We start from the raw sequence: 20,419 nt of genomic DNA, 5'->3' as shown, positions 1-20,419 counted from the left end.
TTTCATTGTTCTGAAAGCCCATTAGTTGTCAGATTTAGTGGGTATTGAGAATCATCTATTTAAAAATGCAACTTCTTGGCCCCAGAGATTGAGGGTGTTACCCAGGACTGCAGTTTGGTAAGGTCCAAAAGTACCCCTTACGCAGTTGGGGCATAGGCCTTTACCCAAAGCTTCACAATACAGTAGGGCAAGAGTTGGGCCCCCTTTATCTCCCATTCCATAATTTATAATCACACTGTGGGGGTCATTAGACGGCTACCCACTCTTGGAAAATTTTATTTCTAAAGACTTACTTGATAATGAAAGCTATGTAGCTTTATATTAAGCTTTCATTATCAAGTACAAAAGTAAATGAAGATTGTCATTATATATCAATAAGGTATGCAGTGATGTTACTTAAAAATAAGTGCACAGGCTGGGGATGTGGCTCAGTGGTAGAGTGCTTGTCTAGCATACGTAAGGCCCTGGGTTCCATCCCCAGCACCACAAAAGAATATGCACCATCAGAACATTACGGGATCATTATGGTTGCAGGCAGGACTTACTGGTGGGTACAGAAAAGTGATGGACAAAACTTTGAGGAGCCACAGGATATTTGCACATCTCAAAGTATCTCCTACAAGATATCAAAGGAAAAATTGTAACTTTGCTGTGGAAAAACCCTGTAGACACCACCATAATCAAGTGATTAAGGTCATCATCAGTAAAAAGATCTGTCGACATCATGGAGCCCCTGAAGGGCACATTCCTTCTGTGATATTCTTCCCTACTATGCATGAACTCGGCCGAACCATGAGGAAACCTCAAACAAGCCTAAATTGCAAAATATTCTACAAAATAACCAGACCCGTATTCTTCAGAAGTGCCAAGATAAGAAAAGACTGAGAACTGCCACAGGTTAGAGGAGACTGAGCAGCCAAGACAACTCCATGCTAACCAGGATCCAGGATTAGATCCCAGAATAGAAGAGGAGCACTAATGGAAAACTCCGGAGTCTGTGGTTTAGTGAATACCAGATACTACAACTACTAGTTCAAGTATGTATCATTGTTATCACTCTAGGTCATTGTAGCATGACTGAGATGTTGGCATGAGGGAAAGCTGAATGATACGTAGGGACCCGCTACTATTTCTTGCCCCTTTTCTGTAAGTCTAAAATTATTTCACAATGAAAAGCTGGAAAAAAATACATTTGTTTCTTCATGTGCACCCAGTGTCTTACTTTTCAAGAACATATAAAATCTCTGCACTGCCAACGTCTTCAGCATCTATCTTCTTCCAGCTTTTTATATCGTAGTCCAGCCAATCATTTGCTGCTGTTATTAGCTCCTTTGTGGCTGGCAGGGGTGGGGTAAGACAAATTATGTATTATGAAATGTTTAAAACCAGTGTGACAAATAGCTGCACTAATACCTTATTTTAGGGGATGTTACAATGCTGTAGTGAAACCTCCCCTGTGTTTCCTTCATAGCAGTCTGCCCTCTGGTCCCCTTCTACCACTACATATAACTTGGAGATAACCAGTGAAATTTGTCATTAGTATCCTTGTGTTTTATTTTGCACTTTTCTAAACTTGACATAGATTGCATCCTACCATATTTCTTCAACTCACCCTGTGTGTGTGTGTATATACTTATATGTATGTGTATAAAATATCCATATACACACACACACATATATTTGATTCCTTTTCTCTACAAATTTCCACTGTGCAAATTTATCCATTCTCCCATTGGCAGCTATGTTGGGGTCTTTTCATTTTGAATAGGTGGTGCTTATAAAGTGTTTTCTGAGGCCAAAGGAGATCTCTGTTCTTTCTGAACTTGAAAAACACCATCTGTAATTTTTAACTTGGCCCCCATGGCCTTTCATTATGATTGTTTTTCTTTCCTCTCATAGAAGATGGAAAAACTTGTTCAGGGTTTAATTTCCCAAAATGGATGTTATTTGGATAATAAGGACCTAATGTTGAATGAATAAGAAATTATTTGAGTGGATCAGACACTGTCCGCCTACGTGTCTTGAGTATGTTTCTGTTTATTCCCTTAGTATTTTATTCATATGGTGCTGCCTCCTGAGGAAGTCTCATTGTGAGGAACATTTATGCAGCATGGGAAACTGGTCACTGAGGTTGAAAAATGGAGCCTAAATAAAGTCTAAAACTTTAATTTGAGATTATATGCTAAGTTTGCAGGCTATGGGTGTACTGGTCTTTTGTGTTTTAACATCCTAGGGGAAATTTTGACACATTCAGTAATAATGTTACCTGCATTTGGCATAATGGAACGAGAGGAGAGCTCACCTTATTATGGCAAACCCTTACTCTGTGCATCATTCTTGTTAGAAATGTCATATTTACTTTTTGGTCAGTTAGAATTTGTACCCAGAGTGGAATTACCCAAATTAGTTATTTTCTTGTAAAATTATTTTATTTGGATGTTGATCGTACTCTGCAAAAACAGTTAACAGATTTCACAGCTTTCTTGTTTATCTTATTTGATTTCTACAACAGTTTGGATAGAGTTAAGCAGGGCTAATATTACCATCCATATTTACAGGCTAAGAACCCTGGAAAGGAAGTGAGGTGGGGATTGGGGGAAAAAGACCTACTCAAGGTCACAGAAAAGAACCAGAAACCAGATCTTTCAACCCCATTCTGTCCAGATGTTATAGTTTCTTAAAATAAGTGAAAGTATTAATCAAGATGTTATTGCTTTGTCAGCATTTTAATAGATAATTCAGTAACATAATGCCCACTTGACAGTTAATCATAGTAATTTGGGAGTTCCTTGTCATTGTTAGTGATAGATTAGTAACTGCCTTTTTTTGCTGCCCTCATTGTTAAAAAAAAAAAAAAAAGTTCAAAAGAAAGCTTAAATCAAACATTGCAAAAGAACATGTCATGACTGGTGTGTATTTTAAAGGAAAAAAACCTAATAAGTGAAACAGATGGGAAAATGTGACATAACCTGAAGTTAAAATATCTGAGAAGACAAATGACTTTTTGATAGCTTTAGACCAACAGATGAATTAAAACCTCTCAGCATATAGACTGGTGCAGTTGATCACTCAAATTGCAATTTTTAAAAATGCAGAAGCAGTATACTTCGAATATTGTCTTCATGTCAGAAATGCACCTTTGTGCTTGAAAATGATAAAAAATTACAATCGATCCTTACAACTGTTCTGTTCATCTTTATTGATTAGGTGCAAGAAAGATAAATCGTAACCCAAATAAGATTATAGTAAATGTTAGCATCGTAGGGGACTGTAGGTTGATAGAAAGCCATTCATCATCTCAAATGGTGACCTGTCTATGGCTCCAGCCACCCTGCATCTGCTGTCTAATCACATACCTATTGATTTTATCTACATCCTAGAAACCTGGATGTGACTGTCATTGGACAACCCAGATTGTTAAATGCAAAGGGGTCGCTGGTGTGAAGTGGATTTCATTTTCATTTTCTCACCAACCAACAATGATTTATTAAAAAATAATCTACCCCAAGCCATGCATGTGAAACCTGAGTGATTAAGGAATGAGGCACACAATAGACCACTGTATTGTACTGTGTTCTTTAGCACTGCCGTGTATTTGGCAGGATATTTCATTGAGTCTGAGGGCTGGTGGGGTCATTTAGGCCACCCTCTAAGATTGGTTTCAAAGTAGCTAGTCAGCTGCCCTAGGAAAGGCATTATTTTACCATTGCAATTTGGTTTGTGTTGCTTACATGTTCATATAAGAGGAAACATTTTTTAAATTAATGTTACCTAAGTCTGCCCTCTCATTCCTAATGATGGTTCTGAATGTCGATGCTCTTTTGGTCATATGGAGGTGATTGAAAATAAAAATTTATTCATAAAGAATTCACTATGAGGCCAAAATGTTGTGTAAAAGAAATAATCCTCTAACATCCTAGTTGGAACTCTGATGGAATAATAGGCAAATTTCATCTCAAACGTCCTTTGATCTTGCCATGGTAGATTCCAAATATGACAGATCTAAGTAGTCTTTCAAAAATATGCTAGGAATTTTCTTATGGAGATTAAATAATGACAAATTATAACTATGAAATTTGGTTCTGTAATTGAAATCTATGTATCAACCAGTATGTTATTTAAACAAATAGCCTTCCATGCATTTCTAAAAGTATCCATGCAACTTAGTACAAGAAATCCTTCCATACTTCAGCAGCTGAAATCAGGTTTTATGATTTGTTTTTGTTTTGGGAAATTGTAAGTCTTTCACACATTTTGTCCTCCTGGGTAATGAACACTCTATTATCCATCTTTGTCCACAGAGCTCAGAGTTCTACAAAGTCACCACTGAGCAATATCAGAAGGCTGCTGAAGAGGTAGAAGCGAAGTTCAAGTAAGTTTTTAATCCTCCTATGATCATTTACTATTCTTAACAGGATGAAAGAATAATTTCATTGCTGTTTGAACAGAAGATAGTTTGTTAGGTAGCACTCTGGAATACTCAAAAGTGTCTGGGGGTGTGCAAGATGGGTCATGTTATCTGCTGTTCTTGAATTCAGGTACAACTGAAGGGCACTTGATGAAAGCTTGTTACACCTCCATCCATTCTATAAACTAAGGGGAAATCAAAAGCAATGGTAATACAATTTTCATTGGGAATAATATTTAAGGTAGAATGCCTTAAATTGATGTTAAATTGCTACCTCTATTAATGGAAGCCATTCGTTTTTGTGTAGTAAAATGATAGGCATGTCCAAATTTGGATATATGCCTTTCTCATATTTAAACTATTTTTATTTCTTTACATGTACCTTGAAAGCATTTAAATCATAGATTTTACCTTGCCCTTGATTATGAAGGTGATATTAAATTGCTACCTCTATTAATCCTTGGGATGTCTAAATGAATGTTCTGTAATTGATGGATCAAAGTGTCCATGACCCATAGCCTTATATGTTCTCTTTACTGCCAGTTCTCACAGTAGGTAAGAAGACATCATTCAGATTATCCTAAGTGTATAAATGACTCCATTGTATAACCTGTTAGTAGCACATGTGCAAATTAGTGAAGCAAAAAAGGTGTTGTGACAGGTTTAGTTGAAAGATTGCATTGGGCTCTGACCTCCTTCCTTGCACATGTTTATAAGTATTTGATAAAATGATTAAACCCTAAGGTGGAGTTATTAGATTCTGCAACAGTACAATTTCTGTGGTAATGGATATTAGTGTTACTTTAATGTTGATTAAAACTAGATTTGCTTTTAAAAGATGCTTTGAGGTATATTTAAACAGATAAAAATCTTTAGTCTTCCTTAGTAAATTATCTCTTTTAGCAGTAATAGGGAGAAGATTGCATCACAAATACCACCCTTAAAGGTTAATGTGAGATCTTAAGAATTTGGATATAGAATTGGGTATAGATTTGATATTAAAAGGTTTCTAGAAGTGGGGGTATAGCTGAGTGGTAGATCACTTGCCCAGCATGAATGAAGCCCTAGATTTAATCCCCAGCACTACTACCAAAAGAAAGAAAGAAAACATATTCAATATAATTTTTAAATTTTGTAATATCTTTTAAACTGTGTGCTATGAGAACCTTTGACTTTTCACCCTGTGTATTTCTTCATTATAAGATCATAACTATGAAAATAACTAAAATTTGAGATAAATCAGAGATCGATTCTAACTACAATGATCTATGAAGTCTTCATAAAGAAGATGGTATTTGGTGAGGCTTGAAAAAAAGTATTGAGTAGGTGGAAAGGAAAGAGATTCAGGAGGAAAATCACGCTCTATAGGTGGTAGGTGACAACTTTAGTGAAGATCAATGGTGTGACTCTGAGAGATCAGTCAAGATACAGCTGGCGAGGTCACTAGGGTCATTCATTAGCTGCTGGGCTAGGAATTTGGTCTTCTTTTAGCAGAAAGTACTGGAAAGCGTTTGCTTGGTGAATGCCCTGATGTCTGTGTTCCTGTAGGCAGGGTAGTCTGACCCTGGAGGTGAGTTTGGCTGGAGAAATGAGAGCCAGGAGTGCCACGTGGGAGGGCTCTGCCAGTGGAAGAGAAGAGAGCTGGTGCAGCAGCAGCAGTCATTGAAAGATTGGACACCCTATGGTTTGAATCTCAAATGTCCCCCAAAGGTCGTGTGTTGAAGACTTGGTCCAAGTGCACCAATGTTCAGACGCGGGGCTTTTAGAAAATGATTGGATCATGAGGGCTTTGACGAATCAGTGGATTCATCTATCTGATGGATTCATAATTTACAGCGACTACCAGGAGGTGGTGAGAAGGTAGGGAGGTAGAGTGTGGCTGGAGGAGTAGGCCCTGCGGGTGTGCCCTTGGGGACGATGTTTTTTCCTTGCTCCCCTCTTTCTTGCTTCCCAGCTGCCATGAACTGAGCAACTTTCTTCCACTGTGCCCTTCCTCCATGACATTCTGCCTCACCTTAGGCCCAAAGCGATGGACTGAAACCTCGGAGACCATGAGCCAAAATAAATCCTTCCTCCTTTCAGGTAGTTTCATGTCAGGCATTTTGGTCACAGCAATAAAAATCTGACTTCCACGGATGTGAATTAGAGCTTGATTGGTACATTAGCCTGCCAGGTTGCAGAGTACCTCAACTGGGTAACTTCAGTAACACATTTGTTTTCTCCCAAGTCTGGAGGCTAGAGGTCTGAGATCTAAGTGTTGGCAAGGTTGGATTTTTTCTGAGTCCTCTCTGCAGAGCTTGTCGATGGCTCTCTTTTCCCTGTGTAGCTTCCCTCTATGAATGTCTATGTTCTGTTCTTTTTATTTTTTTCAGAAGGATAAGAGTGGACTACAGTCCACCCTTATGAGCTCATTTTAACTTACATTAATTCTTTAAAGACTCTTCAAATAGTCACATTTTGAGGTACCGGGCATAAGCATATGAACTGGAAGGAAAGACACAATTCAATCCATAGTGTCTGCGTAGAAGAGGCGAAAGAACAAAAAAATAAGAGCTTAGCTGGTTGGAAAATTTAGTGGAAAGTGGATTTTACAGAGAGAAATAAGTTTGGTTTTAGATGAGAAAGATCTTTCTTGAAGCCCTGACCAGCTGCCATGTCATTCAGCCTGGGCTAGACTACTAGAGAACGAGAAGTCACAGGGAACACCAAAGTATATACTCCTGTGGCTTATCTTTTACGAGACAAATGTGGGCCTATAGATTAGACTTGATCTTAAACAAAACCTCAATAGCATCATTCTTTCTTATCTTTTAAAGATAATATTCTTTTTTAACGCTATTGTATTTTTTATATCTTTATCTTATTTATTTTTATGTGGTGCTGAGGATCGAACCCAGTGCCTCACAAATGCTAGGCAAGCTTACCATTGAGCTACATCCGCAGCCCCAGATAATATTCTTTCTAAGTTGCTGTTTTGATCTGGCTAAACTGGGTAGTAGGGATTTGGCCTTACCAAAAAGAAGTCTGGGTTTTCTACCAGGTTCCCACAAGGTGACCTTTGGAATTTCCCTAGCGATAGAAGTTGTTGCTCATGGTGGGCCCCTTAGCCAATGTGTTGGAGAGTGGGAGTGCTGAAGACTGAATCATGCGGGCAATTGATCAGTCAATAATGAGGCCCCAATACAATTCTGTATAGGTGAGCTACCCTGGCTGACAGTACTCCGTGCATATTTTCACACACTGGTACAAGGTCCTGGGGACAATGGAAGTTTTGCATATTCCAGACAATCTTTGCTAATTTCCTGTATTATTCCCCTGAATCCATAACTGTAAGTTAATAGTTTTCTATGAGACATATGAATTTTAGCAAATTATTGAACCTTAGGGTGATCTGTGAACCCTTCTAAGCTTGCTGTTGGTATCAGAAGTGAAGGCAGTCTTGAGGACTGCGCTCTCACACTGCTGTCTGGCTAACCCCAGTACAAATGGCAACCCAGTTTTCACACACTGAGGGACTGTCAAGAGCTAGTGTTTTGGCCTGGTGATGTAGCTCAGTGGTAGAGCACTTGCTTAGCCCTTGCATGAGATCCTGGGTTCTATCCTTAGCACTGAAAAAAAAAAAAAAAAAAGAGCCAGTGTTTTAGAAAGCACTTTCTTTGTACTAATATCCTTCCCTGCAACCCCCAACTTCTGCCTGCTAGCCTGAGCTTTGTAGAAAGTCATATTTTGATTTGCAGTGAACATGTTAGCTTCACATCTGTGAAGTGATGGCACATTGGCTGTAAGATGCTTGCCATCTATGAAGTCAAAGATCTTTCAGTAGAACTTTGTTTCTTCTTAGAAATTTGGCTGTCTCAGATAATCACAACCCTTAGTCTTACGTAAGGCAGGATACTATAGTATTTCTATCGTGTAACGGAACTGTCTTGCTCGGCCAAGAGTGTACATGAATGAAGTAATGGTCCGAGGTGTGTCAGTATATTTCCCTGTCTCCCATCTGCACAACCAGCTTACTACCTGTAGCTTCACCTTGAAGATCTCTGACCTCCTTGAATTGCACTCACAGTCGCTCTTCGGCAGCAAGCTCTGAGACATTTTGAAGAGGATGTAGTTAATTTTATCTGATGGAAAATAGGATTCATTGGGGTGCATCTTTGGCTTCAGGAGATGGAAGCTTTTAAAATTGCAGTTTCAAGGGCACTAATATACAGCTGTAGGGGGTCACCCAAAATCACCATAAAGGGAAAGAAAACCAAGAATATTTGCGATTACACAGGACTAACACCAGTCACATTGGTGCATCCTACCAGGATAGCTAACAAATTCTTTTTTTTTTTTTTTTTAATTTCAGAAACATTTTATTTTTTTATTTTTTATTTGTTTTAATTAGTTATACATGACAGTAGAATGCACTTATATACTTTGATATATCATACATACATGGGATAACAAATTCCTTTAAGGGTACTTAAAATATTTACTCAGACTTCAGTTCCTCGGTTTATAGTTTTGGTAGTATTAGACCATTTAAGCACTTTAAAGTTAATGAGTTTTTTCCCTACTTCATCCACACATCATTTATTGATAGAAGCACCTATGTGACATGTCCCCTGCTGTATTCTGAATATTCATCTATGGAGAAAGCAAGCAGGGTCTTACTAACATGAACTTACTGTTCATCATAGAAAAAACAAGAGGAAGACAGACTTTTTAAATGAAAATCTTTTTAAAACCCCAGAGTTGTACTATGATGGAGTAGTTATAGCCCTAATTAATATTAAATTATCAAAATATCATTTATCAATATTTTAGTGAGAATGAAAGGACTTGAAATTAGAGTTTGTACTTTTTATTTTTCTACAGGAACTTTTCCCCATAATAGCTTTGAGATTTTAGCTATAAAATGTAAAGCACTGACAAATTCAGCACATTTTTACATCCAATTTTCAATCTGAAGAAATACGTATTCTTTTTCTAATCTAACTAAAACAATCATTATCAACACTTTGTATCACATTTATCACCCTTTTGTCATTATCAATAAACAGAACACCTTGCAGTGCTGGTTCCTAGTTATGTGTTATTGTGCCATGTTATAGTTCAGTTGAATGAAAACTATGCTCTCTATTAATCTTTCTATTTTGCTTTATAGGTAATTAATTAAAATATTACATTAAATCATGTTCCCTGGGGCTGGGGATGTAGCTTAGTGGTAGAGTGCTTGGCTAGCCTGCTTGAGGCCCTGAGTTCAATCCCCAGCACCACAAAGGGAAAAAAAAAAAAAAAAAAAGAAGCTATTTAGAGTTCGTAGCACAGATCTGGCACAAAGTAAATGTTAGGTTTTATTATTATGTCAACTCAAGTTATAAAACTAGGTGCCATAGGAGAAATTTCTGTATTTGTTTCCATACAAAATCTAGATGCTATTAAACCTGCAAATGGAACATTAGAAGGAGTCTGGACCCTTAGGGAGTCCACACTGCAGCCAGGATTACGAGTACATAAAGCACTCGTGACAGTATTGCTCATAAGAGGTGTGTGGCAGCAAAGTCGTCACAGTGCTGTGGGGCCCTGTTTCCTGTCAGCATCACAGTTGACTCTGGGAGGATTGGAACAACATGTATAGAAAGGAAATATTACCAGTGTTCATGCACAGGCTGCTTGTCTTTAAACTATGAAAGCAAATATCCAGCAAGTGAAAAGCAAGTATCAAAGAGACAAACTTCTTTAAAGGCAATATAAACGTTGTAAAGACAATATAATATCAAACATGAGGAAAGCGTTTTAGCAACAGTTGATATTTCATTCCCATGCTGTCATTTAGGTAATCAAGTGACCGATTTCTACCTTCCATAAAAGAAAAAAAAATATGTATGGAAAGTGACAGATCTCTGGAAATATTTTTGAGTTGCTTTCATTGGTTATTGAACTTTCCAACTTGGCTTCAGTTTCTTTGAAAGATGAAGTACTTGTAAAGATGTATGATTTTATGAAACTGTACATGAATGCGGGTAATGGTCCACGGTGTGTCGAATTTTCACTTTTGTCCTTGATGGAAGTTGTAGGAACCTGACATAAATGTAGGCTCATGGGAAGACACTTGGGTTATCCGTAGAAAGTATTTAAAGATCAGTCGCCCTGTAGGTGCGGTGCGGGTGACTAGAGAGGACTTAGGGAATGCTGTGTACAGAAGAAATGGACTTTTTAAGTATTGCATTACTATGTGTTCAAAGTCCTTTCTTTTTTTCTGTGTAAAAGCCCTTTAACTTTCAAATGTCCCTGTTCTTTTTTTTCCCCCGGGGGGCACTTTACTGTTTAATTTCCTTTTTTGGTGTTGGATTATAATAGGTGTGCACCATGAATGAATTTGTGAACCTGAGGATGACATACCAAGAGTATCAGCAGGTGTTTCTCCTGTTCACTATAATTAAAGTGTGGATCTTGGACAGTTGTAAGCAACAGTGCTTAAAGATCCTGCTTAATTGGCTGTAAAATAATTAAATAAGGTTTTGACTGGCAAATTTATAATTCTGTTAGATGCATAAGCCAGCGTGCCCAAATGTCAATGTGACTTCAATTTGGAAATATTAGATTAATAGAACTAATTGGACTGCAGGTACAAAGTTTACTCTGATTAATAGTCTAAGTCTCTTCTAGAAGTTCAGTCAGGTAAATTTATGTTACTTACCTTTCTGCCTAAACTTTTAATTAAAAGTTTTTTTCAGAAGTTTGAGCTAGTCAGTTGCTCTGTGCTGCTCTATCTAGTTTTTCTGAAGTTGAGCTTTTGTGGTTTTTCATGATGCCAGCTGTCTTATTGAATAACTTGCCTTATCAAAAGGATTAGCATTATATACTGTTGGATGCGTATTTATATCTGCAGCTGACAGGTAGCCTGCACATCATCTCTAACACTTATTGATGTCTACTTATAACCTACCGTAGTGTGGCGTGAATGGATCTAATATACCAAATATACATGATAAATGTTTTATCTCTGATTCTCATTGATCAGTTTTGAAATGATCAAATGGTTTATCTCAGTAAGACACTAATTCACATTGATCAAATTCTAAATGACCAAGTTGACTTGGTTTCTGCTGAACACAAATTATATTAAAACAACATTACTTGAACATGCTGCCTTTTCTAATGCAGGAGTTATGTTACCAGCAGTTACATTATAACTAGAGTTATTGTATTATAAAGATGTCTCCTTCATAATGAAAAGTTTACACAAGAAGAAAAGAATGCGATATTACGGGAAGAACAGGGCTTGAGGCAAGGATTTGGGCTTTTACTAACTAATTAAATTCTGCATTTGTATTGGGCCTTTCTTCCCCCTTTTTTAATTTGAAGGGCTGTGAGCAGGAAATATAGCAGCTGCAATGGTGACATTTTATTCCCTATGGTCCTTGGAGCCAAGTAACATCTTGATTATTCAGTTAGAGAGTAAGTGAAGGGGCAAAATTCTAGATAAAGTAAATAGACCTGTACCTTTGTGCATGAGCTTCTTGGTTACAGTGGCCTTTTGAGAAATTCAGATTGTTTGTTGTTTTTTGTTTCCTAAACATCAGGTTACCAGTTGACCTCCATAATAATTCATGCCCTCTGGACCATGGAGGAGGATTTTAATTCTGAAATTGAAGAAAGATATTTGTAATTTTTATATGAAACTAATAATAACGAATGTACATTAGACTGAAACATAGATTTGGTTATATAGGACAACCAATTCCAGCAGGTTATTTATTGTATCTTCCATCATAATATATATGTTTCCTCTTTAGGGCATGTAAAATGAAAAGGTTTAAGAGTTACCAACAGAAAGTTTTCAATGATCCTTATCTAAAAAGGTGGTCATAAGTTGTTTTATTCAACTCTAAGACAGTGGCAACCTCGAGGTGTGTTTTAAATGGTTTCTTCTGAATCTCATCAGGCTTCTATAAAGTCAGTTCTCAAGCTATGAATTTGGTTATTTGGTTGGTTGATTGTTAATTGCTTGGTTGATTGGTTAGATAGTTGTTGGTGAGGTGGGTGGTTGGTTGATTGGTCAGTTGGTTGAATGGTTATTGATTGGTTGGTTGGTTGGTTGGATGGTTCCCCCAGCACCATATTAGTTCCAAGTACAGTGGGGCCTGTTTTGGAACGCACCAATATTTGACAATGTTTCTTATGTTAAACATTTAGAACTTCTTACAGTTGTAATGAAACCTTAGATGATTGGTGCTTTTTCTCCCCTTCCAAGATTGGAACTCTTTCAGTAAGTTCTGTCTAGTTGAATAGCTTCTTTTTATTTTTTAGGTCGCATCTCTATACTTAATTTACATACTCTTTTCTAAGGTAATAGAAGTAAATGCTAAGAAATGTTATTAACTCTTGAGAGTTTGACTTCCATCTGCATTATTTCTCTTACTTTCCAACTGCTTCCCCACAGCATTCCACCAATTCAGTGGTGTCCTGCAGGATGGGGTAGAGCAATATGGCAAACCTGATTGCAATATAAAGCTAAAAAGGTTAGGAGCAAAACTGTGAACTAGGACCACACAGTATTGTCTTTTTCTGCAAAAAAAAAAAAAAAAAAAAAAAAGGACAAATGCAAACTACTGCCATCTCATGAACATCTGCACTTGGTTCCAAGATGGGGAAGATCACTGTAGAAACATTCTGATCCCTTCAATATAGTGTATGAAGATATCTCAAGTGGCAAATGTGCTGTGAGGGTCCAGGTGGATTATCTGCATCTTATAACAGATCTGTGACCTGGAATACTCTTCCCTGTCCCAGCCTTGGCATTTGGGATTTGTCAGGGTGGCTCTGGGTGTCTTCTTTTCCTTTAATGTAGTCTCTTTATGTATTACATGTAAAGGATCAAAACCAGTCTTGTTGCTTCCTCAGGTTCATGGCCCTAAGCTCCTGAATTCACGATTATGATTCCTTCTTTGTGAGATAACAAATTGTTCTGTTTTCCCCTACAGGAATATTAGCATTGAACTTTCTTTCTTAATCAATACAATCCATTAAGAATCTAGCATGCCCTACATGTTATATGAAATATTAATTGTACCCTGTTAGTTAGATAAATGAAGATTCTGCCAAAATGATAACTTGTTTCTTTCCTTATATCATAATATATTAAATGAGAACATTTTGAGTTCTAGGGTACATGATATTTTGGAATTCATGTATCGATCCTTATTTGAGTAATTAACTGCACGGCTCATAGTTCTCAAAAGTTATTTCTGACTGGAGCTACTGAATTTTTCCTCTTGCTGATTCCAACCAGAGTTCATTTACTTTTTCAAGACTTCAGATGGAAATAATTTCTATCATTTTTCTTTTGATGCTTTAAAAGATAAGGAAACATTATTTTGCTTTTTGAGTGCCATTCAGCTACAGATAGAAAGCAGTGAAGTTGCAGGGGGGGCAATTAGAGTTAATTATTGTCTGACTGACCTGCCACATTATTGTCCAGGAAGACTTGTAGAGGTAGATTTTAAATTCTGTCCTTGTGTCAAATTTACAAAGGTAACCAGCTTAAGACTTGAGCGTGGTTAAAAATTGTAGCAAAGAAGTCATCTACCCATAAAAATGATAGCTCTCAAGATAATCTCTGGGATATTGTGTAGGCTCATCTCTATTGAGTTATGTTATCCCTTCCTTTGGTGAGCCCATTTCAAATGCTATCATTTCTTCCTCATTTTCAACAAGATAATTAACAACAGTACTGTGTGACTGTTTCCATTTATATAGAAATCTGAAAGTGGTTGGTGAGGATAGAGGGGAAATTGATTGGAAAGGGACACAAATAAATTTTTGGAGTCATTAGCAAAGACTAGTCAGTAGTCTTTAGCATTCTGAGTGATAGTTACACAAGTATACGTGACTTTTAATACAATATGAACACCTAAGATCAGGGCATTTTGTTGTATATTAATTATACTCTAAATGCCCTTAATTATTAATTAATTTTAATTAGAGAAAATACTGGGAATTTCTAATTTCTAACAGTATTTTGCCCGAGATCAAATATTTCAGTTTTATCACAATCTTAAACATACGATTTCTAATTCTATCCACAGTCATATTTTTTTCATTAGAATTTGAATCCCTTATCTCAATGTCTGGGCTCTTCAATCATTATTTTTCATTACTATAGAAATAGGAATACATCTTGCTTTTATTTGTTAGGAATTAATCTTTTTTCCTTTTACTAAATTCCATTTGCCTATTGTATTCTCCTGCTGTTTAGCCTAGAGCTTTGGAGGTAGGCCTGGTTAAGTTTGGTTAAGTTGTTTTTGATAAGGAGATTTTGAAAGCAGTATTTGTAAATAAGTAGCTCTTGGTAGGTTTTTAACATAATAATCTTAGGCAGCAGTTTGTTCATACTATTTATTGAGTCCTGGCAGAATGCTTGAAAACTTGTAAAAGCCTGCATCTTGGCCCTTCCCTACATGTTGAAATGAAAGCACACATGTTCATATGTTAAAGTGTCGCCAAGCAGCCTCAACCATCCCCAACTTGCTCACATGGCTGCCTTAAGTTATTTTATGTGTGTTCTTATTCAGTGGCCAACAGTTAAATTGCCTCATTCCTTTTGTGCATATGTAAGTTTAAATGCTGTAATCAACTGCATCCCTTGAAAATTGATAGATGTGCTCATTAAGGAAAGTTCTTGCTCTTGGCCCTGTTTCACCAGTCACCTCAGCTAGCATTTCTGGATGAAGCTGGCAGGAAATACTGTGCAGTGATACATCTGCTTTATACTCCTTTTCAAGGACTAACCCCTCCTTATTCAGTATGTTAAACATGCATTGTAGGGATCTCACAAGCACAAAGAAGTCAGTTATTTGCTAATTACAGTATTTATACAAGAAAGACCCAGGTCTACTGTTGTGTGGTGAGATTCTTTGTTTTAAGCATGCGATTTGCTCCTCGTTTTTTTGTTTGTTTGTGTGTGTGTGTGTGTGTGTGTGTGTGTGTGTGTGTGTGTGTGTGTTTCTGCAACTACCCAAATACAAATACCTATTTGTGAGATGGATCCATCTAATGGAGACTCAGATGTCCACCAGCCTGCCACTGGCATAGATCTCAACAAAGCTGTCTGCGTGAGAGATGCATTCAGTGTGGTTTCTGATTGGGATTTCGAAGGTAGCATACACCTGTTTCTGCTTTCAGGATGAAAAATGAATTGCCAATTACTGTCGACATGTTCAGACATGACACTTCATATGGTAGAAGCCTGCTCAGCCTGCTTTCTGCTGGGCCCCCAACTAGGAAGCTATTAGTTCTGGGAAAGGGGGTGTGTTGGCTAGGAGGAAAAGTGAGAAGGGGACCAGTCTCTGATCCTTTCCCATTGTTTGCACTTGTGCAGGCTGTGGGCAGGGGGTCAGCGCCTCTCACCTTGGTTTCCCCAGCAGAGCTCTTGAACAAGATGAAGTGATCAAAGAAGGTGCCAGTGCCTCGTCACAGTCTCATGACTTTGCAAGCTGCACGCCCAGATGCTGCTGCTTCCTGCACCAGGCCTTGCTGATTTGCATTCCTAACACCTCCATTACAGCTCATTGGGTGCTACTCATCATTAACCAGTTCTTTTCTTTTAATGATCGAGTTTCTCCAATATAATAAACATTGAAAGGGAAAATGACACGACTGGGTGTGGAATGTATCTTTCAGACGTCTGGGATAGTGGACGAGAAGCAGGAAGCAAAGGTTTTGCTGCCTTGCACGCCATTCCTGGTTTGGGGTTGATAGTGCGGCGTTGGGTTGGAGGGAGTTTCTAAAGAATTGAGTTTGAGACGTTTCATTTTTGCCAGGAGACTGATTTCATCACTCCTCTCTCTTAGGAGTTCTTTTCAATCATTGAATTCGACAACCTGTCCCCATTTGTTTGACTTCTTGGCCCAGTATAAAGCTCAATGCCATCTATTTATTTTTTAAAAGGTATGACTGTGACAACTTTCCTTAGAAGAACTTAGTCATTGTTCTTCAAATTCTGTCAGAATTGAAAATGCAGAAATACAAGTCCCTACCCTCAGAGATCCTATACTCATTGAGAGCATCAGCTCTCCCATAGACGTGTCAAAATCAGACACAAGAATTATAACTTTTACATTTATTCAGGAAAAAAATTGTTGTGCCATACCTCATATACCCCAGATGCTTTTTAATATATTAGGATTTCAAAAAGTGACATTACTGTGGTAAGTGCTAACATGAAGGTACAAATAAAGTACTGTAGGAAGGAGGAGGGGTGCTCTGAGTTGCACGTAGAAGTGACTGGCATAGCTGGTTAAGGAGGAGAATGGGTCTCCATGCAGAGGGATTCAAATGCTAGGAATGGTCAGAAGAAACATAAGAAGAGGTCAAGTGGAAAATGAGACCATGAAGAGAGACTGGACTCAGACTTTGAAGGAGTTTTGAAAGGCAGCATTGATATAGGGTATAAGGATTCAGCCCAAAGTTCTGCCTACTCGGGAATATTTTTTCTTTCCCGTATCCTTCCTGCCTATAATTCTCACCATTAAAATCATGCTCATCTTTGAGTTGCTCATTGTTTCTAGAAGTCTTCTAACAAATCTACAAGTATAACATAAGGTGCACATATCTTATCTATATGTTAATTATGATAATTATAATTGTCTGAATCATTAATTACATTATATTATCATATTAATATCCATTAAAAAATAAGCACATATTCACTTGCTATATTAACTGTCTCCTGGCAAAGTTTAGGGCTTGGAGAGAATGAGACCCAGGAAACAGTAGTTTTAACTGAACATCTGGGGAGGAGAGAGTTCAGGAAAGATTTGGTTCATTGGATGCTGTCTGGGGAAATCCTGGACTTTAGAAGAGGAGTCCCATCTTCTTGCACCCTTGGAATGGTATATGTGAACCTTTTGAATATTCCCACAGTCTCTTTGAATGGTACCCTAAGTATTCAGATAAAACCAAATTCTACCTCTTGCAAAGAATATGTGTTACGGTTTGGATGTGAGGTGTCCCCCAAAAGCTCACGTGTGAGACAATGCAAGAAGCTTCAGAGGAGAAATGATTGCGTTATGAGAGCCTTAAAACAATCAATGAATTAATCACCTAATGGGATTAATTAAGTGGGAGCCGAAGGCCAGTAGGGTGTGACTGGAGGAGATGGGGCACTGGGGTATATATTTATATCTGGCAAGTGGAGATCTCTCTCAGTTTTCTGATCATCATGTGAGCCTCTTCCCTCTGCCACATTCTTCCACCGTGTTGTTCTGCCTCACTTGGAGGCCTGAGGAATAAAGCCAGCTGTCTATAGACTGAAACTGTGAGCCCTCAAATAAACTTTTCCTCTTCTGTTCTGGTTGGGTCCTTTTAGTCATAGAAGTGAAAAAGCTGACTAAAACAACATTTTAGAGGCAAACTTATAGGGCTTTCAGATTGCATTTCTCTGGGTATGTCCAATCTTCTGTCTATGACTCTGACTGAACATAGTCACATGTAAACTTAGCTCCTATTCTAGGTGAATTTCTATTCCTAGTCCTCTTGAAGATTGCTAATGCATTATTAAACAAGCCTTTTTAAGTATTCTCTCTTTCCCATTGAATTTTATGATCAACTTTTGCCTTTTGATAGCCTTCCTAGAGGCTTCCAGGAAGAGAAAAGACTACAAAATTAGTCAATATCATTGAATTTTTATTTGAATTATTAAGGTAGTATTTTTTTCTTCCTACAATAAGGGAAATGTAATTTTTCCCCTTTTCTTTTCCAAGTCAACTTCTTAAAAGTAAAGCATATGAAATTGTAGTTTGATATTTATCCTTCCATGTTTATCTCTATGAATAGAAATGTTATTAAACATAGGTTTTATTTTTATACAACCATGAATTTATGCCATATTTATTTTTGCATATGTTTATGATAGAAATATCTCCCCTGGTCAATACTTACAAATCCAACCATTCTTTTAAATAGCTACAAACTGATCCGTGTTCTACCATAATTTATTGTCTTCTTCCTATCCTGACAGGTACTCAGGTTATTTCAAATGATTTTTCTTTTCCTGATGTACAAAAAAACCAAACAGGAATAGCTACAGTGACACATACTTGTACATAAGCCCTTAAAAACTGGTAAACATTTTATCTCTACAACATGGATAGGTTTGGAATTGCAACCAGTCCCTCTAGCTGTGTAGCGTCAGGCTGCTTAACTTCTTGAGTTGCTTTTTGATGATGTAGAAAAAGCATATGGAACTGTTCATAGGGTTGTTATAAGGGTTGTGAAATAAATAGGTGAAATTTCAGGCATTTAGTTGGTACCCAGCCCTATACATCTCAAATTTTTAAGGATCTAGTAGGGTTAGAGTTGTCAGGGCCCTGGTAATTTAACCTTATAGGTTTTATCATGTTGGGAATCTAAATCCGTCCCCCTACGCCTTTATTTATTTATTTATCCAAAAAAAAAAAAAAAAAGGAAAGCCTGTTTTGTGAAAATTTTAGGCTCTTTTGGACTTGTGTAATTTAAAAGTACTGCATTTTGGCACAACCTTTGCAGTTTTTGCTGCTAGTTTGTAATTCCCCAGAGGTGAATTGAAAAGATTAGTGGTAGAAGTTTTTCCATTAACTCTGGGAAAAACTACAGAGCAAAAAATTGTCCTTTGGCAGAAATGTCAATCCATACCTCTTTTGGAACATTTGGAAACTGAAGTGCTGAGGAACTGATTTAATAGGAGAATTGAAAACCAAAATGTATACACATCTTCACCTTTTCCAACTGACGACAAGACAAATGAAAAATGCGTTCTCAGAACTTGATGATGCAGAGAAAATAAGATTGTTGCTCCAGAGAGTGCATTAAGGCTGGATCTTTAAAAGATTTGAGTGCTAAACTTTTGGAGAAAGCCTGATCCATTCTTATTAATGATACATCTATTTGTACTTCATGCCATAAAATTCCCCTTTTGTATGACAGAGGACCTAGGAAATAGATTTAAGAAAAGGGGAATGTTTAATACGCTACAGGTTCTGCTAGAGCAGCCACCAGAAAATATGCTCATTTTCCAGATTTTTTAAAAACTTAGAACTTGTGTTAATTTCCCATGCCATAAGGTCAATACAATTATAATAAAATGATAAATATCCACATGTGCAAAAATTGTATTGGACATAATGTATATAGGTGTCTTTCCCTGAATACAGTAGATCTACTCTAGCAAGTTACTCTTCCTGCCTCACACCCTCCTCTACATCTGTAAAATGATGTTACTGATGGAGAATATAAGAATCAAATGTATAGATCAGTTTTTATTGAGTGAATTTTGTGTTTTTTTTAAATTGATCCCCATTGTATAATCCAATATATATTTCCCTGACGAATAAATCCCTGGACACGATAAATTTTCAATTGAGAAAATACCATGTCTCTAAAAGCTTGTGTTTAAAGACAAATGTTTCTGTCAAATCACTAACCAACAATTAGCAACACTGCTCAAAATAATAATTATATTCTACTACTCTGAATGAGAAGAACTACCTAATTTGGTTAGAAATGTATATGGAATGATGTGCTCAGATAAATGCCACTATTATTAGTTTCATGATATAGTTCTCATCTAATACCTTGTCATGCCTTTAGAATATATACATATTTATTTGTGACTTATGAGCAGTTACATGTTGGTCTGTACTGAACAAACAAGAGTCATCCTAAAATCTGTTCTGAAGGCAGTTGCTTGCCACTTAGACCATACCTTTTCACAGAAATAATGACACTTGTGGGTGAGTGTCTAGGTTGGTCTTTAAAAGCCTGCTTAGCTCCTGTTTATTTACAATTAAGAATGAAAGGCTGGAGATTGGAGACAGTGAAAAAGCAAGAAGCAAAAAAAGTACATTTGAGGACATGGGAATGTACATGGCGTTTAAACCACATTCTGGATTTAAAAGGCTTACTCACAGGGAGAGCTGGATTTCTTTGAAAAGGGAATGAAGAAGCCTCAGGGAGAATAGCTTCATCTCCCCTGCCTCCACC

General features: G+C 37.3%; 1 protein-coding gene across 1 annotated transcript in view; it reads left to right on the top strand.

Annotated features, from left to right (window-relative positions):
• CHCHD3 (coiled-coil-helix-coiled-coil-helix domain containing 3) overlaps positions 1 to 20,419 on the top strand; it is a 278,902-nt gene that overhangs the window by 223,731 nt on the left and 34,752 nt on the right. The window contains exon 6 of the mRNA XM_081285904.1: positions 4,302 to 4,372. Within this exon, the coding sequence (XP_081142030.1) occupies positions 4,302 to 4,372 (71 nt within the window). The remainder of the gene's footprint in view (positions 1 to 4,301; positions 4,373 to 20,419) is intronic.

The sequence above is a fragment of the Spermophilus citellus genome, assembly GCF_964194105.1.
Source record: "Spermophilus citellus genome assembly, chromosome: 3".
NCBI lineage: Eukaryota > Metazoa > Chordata > Mammalia > Rodentia > Sciuridae > Spermophilus > Spermophilus citellus.
Note: the sequence above shows the minus strand (reverse complement) of the source record. Positions and strands in the feature narration are given on the sequence as shown.